This window comes from Lagopus leucura, unplaced genomic scaffold (genome assembly GCF_019238085.1).
Source record: "Lagopus leucura isolate 7727_CA_CO unplaced genomic scaffold, USGS_WTPT01 Super-Scaffold_100001, whole genome shotgun sequence".
In the NCBI taxonomy this organism is placed as follows: Eukaryota; Metazoa; Chordata; class Aves; order Galliformes; family Phasianidae; genus Lagopus; species Lagopus leucura.
In genome coordinates, this window is record NW_024962262.1 from 29,467,880 (window position 1) to 29,472,284 (window position 4,405).

Here is a 4,405-nt window from a genome sequence, read left to right on the forward strand (position 1 = left end):
TTTTTTTTTTCATTTGTCTGTTTCAGAGTCAGTCATTTATTTACATTACATTCATGCCTTCGTGCAACTTTCTACTCCTGTTTTGTCAGGAGGAGGCTGACAGCAGCCTTTCCTATGTCCCCCTCATCTTCCTGGCCTCTCAAGGGAGGGAGGGGTCCATCCAAAAGGGAAGAGGGCAAAAAAGCAAAACAACCCCCAACACAACAGAACAAAAGCCCAATAAAACCAAGAGCCATGGTTCGCCCTGCTGGAGCCAAAGGAAGCAGGTCCTTGCTCGTCCATTGCCGTCCCAGCAGCGCTTGGCAGGGAGATGTGCCCCTCTGCCGGGCTCCCCCCACACGTACTGAGCAAGGCTCTTGCTCTGGTGGCCGCAGGGGAGTGCGCAAGTGTTTTTCATTTCTCACAAAAGATAGCTGAGGTGCAGAGCCGTCCCTGCTGGCATTTGCCTCTCCATCACTGGGATAGTGCAGGGTCAGCCTGGGCAGCAGCCACCTCTGCCCCACCCACCTCCTCAGTCCGACAGGGAGTGGGAACCACAGTCATAAACCCTGTGGGCCCCATCAGTGCTGTAGGGCCCGTTGTGCCAGTAGGATGAGTCACAAACAGTCTGCAAGGAGTTGATCTCAGATGCAGATGAGTTGGCATCCCTCCTCTTGGACCGTTTTCTGTTCCTTAGGATGAATACCAGCATGCCAACCACTGTGAAAGCAGAGGTCACAAAAACCAGCAGCAGCCCTGGCACTAGCACCGAAATGGAGACCCGGCTGGTCTCCAAGTAGGAGTTGGAGTGAGTACCTGTCTCTGCAACCCCAGTGCTGTTTTTGTTGGTAGAACTTAAGGTGGGCAATATTTTTAGCTGAGGGCAAATCACGTCATTGGAGAGGGACTCAAAATCCTCCTTGAAGAAATCTTCTGGAGACTCGCACCTCAGGTCACTCATTATCACTTTGGGGCGCAGCATTTCCGCCCACTGTTTGAAAGGCACGATAGGGCAAGTACAGTCCCATGGGTTGCCGTGCAAGTCGATCTGGGTGATGGAGGTGAGCTGGTCCAGCACCCCTGCCACTGGGAGGTACATGAAATAATTGTTGTGTATGCTGAGTTTGGAAAGTGAGACCCCGGCGAACACATCAACTGGGAGAGACCTCAATAAGTTGTTGTTGAGGATGAGGACTCTGAGTTTGGGCATTGCATTGAAGGTGCCGGGCATGATCAGCTGGATCCCATTAAACTCCACATTCAGATACTCCAGGTTTTGCAGCCCAGTGAATTTCTCCCGAGAGAGGGTATCTAAGTAGTTGCTATCCATGTAGAGCCATCGGAGATCAAAGAGGTTCTTGAAGGTGTTGTTCTCAACAGTGGCTATGTTGTTGTTTCCCAGATCAAGTAAATTAAGTTTTCGGTAATCCAGAAAGTGGGATTTCCTGATGGTGTGTATTTTGTTGTCTCTCAGAAACAGCTCCTGCACATTGGACGGCTTAGGCTTCAAATCCACCAGGCTGCTTACATTCCTGTCATTGCAATTAACCTTTAATCCTGATCCAGGGATCTGATCACAGCTGCAGATCTGAGGGCAGGACAAGATAGCTGGTTGCTTGCTCTTCACACTAACAGTTGACACAGCAGCAGTGGGTCTAGTTTTGATTTGCCAGTTGACAGGAATCTTTGTACCTCCGTTTGGACCAGATCCTGGTGTGGCAGGGTCTTCTTTGCCATGTATTTTAAAGGGGGTTGGAATGGGACCAGGATCACAGGTTTCTTCTTCAGCAGGGGGAGCAGCTAGACTAGAATCCACTCTGTTCTTTTTGCACAGCTCTTGCTCAGTGGTCTCATTTAAATCTTTGCCCTGCAACCTAGTGGGAGCTTCACAAATCACTCTGCCGATCAAAGCATTTTTGGGTATGTTTTCCAGCCATTCCTTCAATGACAGCAGATCGCAAGTACAGTCCCAGGGGTTATCCTCTAGCAGGATTTCAGCAATGCCTGGGATCTGCTCCAGAACCTCCTCATAAGGCAAGGTTTTAAGACGGTTTCCCCGGAGGTCGAGGTGGGTGATCGGCACATACTGAAACACGTTGGGGGGCAAGGTACTGATAAGATTGTCATTTAAAATCAGCACCTCTAGTTTGTTTAAGTCCCTAAATGCTCCTGGGTCAATATCCCGCAATAGATTAAAATCTGCCTGGAGGTATTCCAGATCGTCCAGCCCCAGGAAAGTCTGCTTCCTGAATGATTTGATCTTGTTGTTGTTTATGTGCAAGCGTTTCACCAGCTGCAGCCCCAGGAAAGCCCCAGGAACAATCTCATGCAAACCATTGTTTTCCATGTGCAAACTGACTGCATTGTAAAAGTTAGCAAACTCATTAGGGAAAAGTCGAGTCAGGGAATTTCCATGCAGGAATAAATGGTAAAACTGGGAAGTTGGGGCGGTGAAATGTTGCAGGCTGGTAAATCCCTTTTTCTCACAGTCTACGTGCAAATCCCCTTCTATCTCGTTGCAGGCACAGATCTTCTCTTTGCAAACGTCCCCTGTAACGTTTCCAGCAGCAAAACAAAGAGACGTCTCCAGCAACAGAATCCAAAGCAGCATTTTTAAACCGAGCAATTCATTCCCGATCTCATCACAAAGTAACAGCAACCATCCTTCTCACACGGAAAGCAATTCCAGTTCATTCAATACAAAATGTCCAAACCAACACCAAAGGGGGAAAAAATGTGGGGAGGGGAAGCAGGGAGGGTCGGTGGAAAGGGGGGGGAACTCTTTCTTTTCTGCTCTCTCCCCCCCCCCCCACATACATCTGCAGCAGCCCAGATTCCAGTCAATAATTATATCCACAAACTCTCCAGGCACGTACTGCAAGGCACGCAAAAAAAAAAAAAAAAAAAAAAAAATAAGTGGAAGGAAAAAAATTCCTTCTCCTCGATCCCTCTCCCTGACGCTTCCCGGGCAGCTAAGCGGAGGTCTGCGGGCCGGGCTGTCTCACCAGCACGGGAGCGGTGCTTGCCGCCAGCCGCCGCTGCATGGTCGAGAAGAGCAGGCGGAGCGCGCAGCGGTGCCCGCGGAGGCTGCTGCTGTGCGCGGCTCCGCGCCGGACTGACCTTGCCGCGGAGCCGCGCTCGTCGCCCGCCGCCCGCCGGGCGCTGTCCAGCGCCCCGGTGCTGAAAGCGCGCCCCAGTCTAGGCGCTGGCCGCCGAGCCCCCGGCGTTCCGCGGCGCCTGCCCCCGCTGCGGAGCGCTGTTGCCCATGATGCCGCCCGCACGCCCGCCCGCACGCCCGCGCCGCGCCTCGCCCCGCCGGCCGCGCTGCCTCCCCTCCTCGCTCGCTCCCTCGCTCGCTCGCTCTTCTTTCCTTTTTCTTCCGCTGCTGCCGAGTCGCACGCTCGCACACACTCACATGCACGCAGAGGGAGAGTTGCTAAGAGGCTCTGCTCGTTTCAGCCTGGTGCACTCTGAAAGATCTGACACCCTCTGCTGAGCTGCAGTGGCAAAAATCCATCTGCTGAGGGAATGCTGGAAAAAAAAAAAAAATCAATTCACGTACATGGCAAGCATTAAAATGTTGGCGTAAAAAAACTGCCGATCTATTTAGATGCTCTTTCTTAAACTGATTATTTAATTTATTTATTTCCTTTTAAGATGGGAAGTTTAGCGTCCCCCCCCTCCAGACCAGTTCCCTGTTGCCCCCATCCACACGGACATACCTGCACAAGCAGGCGAGGTAGGTGTTTTTGCCTTATTGTATTTCCCAATGACTTGAGCAGAATTAGTGTCAGGGTGTCAAGCGAGTAGCAATTTGAGGTAATTATTCTGCACGCCATTTTTATCGTTGCTTTAAATGCATTTCTTCCTCCCCTGCAATCTACAGTATTTCATGCTGGGTTTAGTCTCTTGTTGGAGTTCTCTATATAATGAAGAAGCGTGGATTACTGCATTATATATACATACATATATATATATATATATAAAATTCAGATGATCAGAGAAGAAAAAAGGATAGGGAGGAGGGGATTGCTGCACTGTTAGCAATTCAGTGCACCTACGGAGTACAGCGTCTCCCCTAAGGAGAGGAGGAGAGGGGTGAAACTGACAGCTGTGCATTTTGACATTCTCATCTACACACAGATAAATCTAGGTAAGCACGTATGTGCATGCATGGCTACTTCCCTGGGGATGCTCTCAATACCCGCTCTGTGGAAGCACAACGACTGCTCCCCACCCCCACTGCCACCCCACCCCCCGCAGCCCTTCCCTCCCACCCTTCTGACAAAAGAGATTACACAGCGGAAAAATCGGTGCCTGGCCTTACAGACAGAAGCCAAGCACACAAAAGTTTCTGCATCATTTGGACGGGTTTCAGATGCCTGCGAGCGAAGGACCAGTTGCACCTCTGGTGGTGTGAGTGAAA

General features: G+C 50.8%; 1 protein-coding gene across 1 annotated transcript; it reads right to left on the reverse strand.

The window, feature by feature from the left end:
* Positions 1–451: 451 nt before the first annotated feature.
* Positions 452–2,590, reverse strand: SLITRK1 (SLIT and NTRK like family member 1). The gene has a single exon (XM_042868057.1). The coding sequence runs from the start codon at positions 2,588–2,590 to the stop codon at positions 512–514; it is 2,079 nt and encodes a 692-aa protein (XP_042723991.1). The 3' UTR covers positions 452–511.
* Positions 2,591–4,405: the final 1,815 nt, after the last annotated feature.

Excerpts from the sequence above, each read along its gene's own strand:
- SLITRK1 (XM_042868057.1), bottom strand. The coding sequence starts at position 2,590 with ATGCTGCTTTGGATTCTGTTGCTGGAGACGTCTCTTTGTTTTGCTGCT.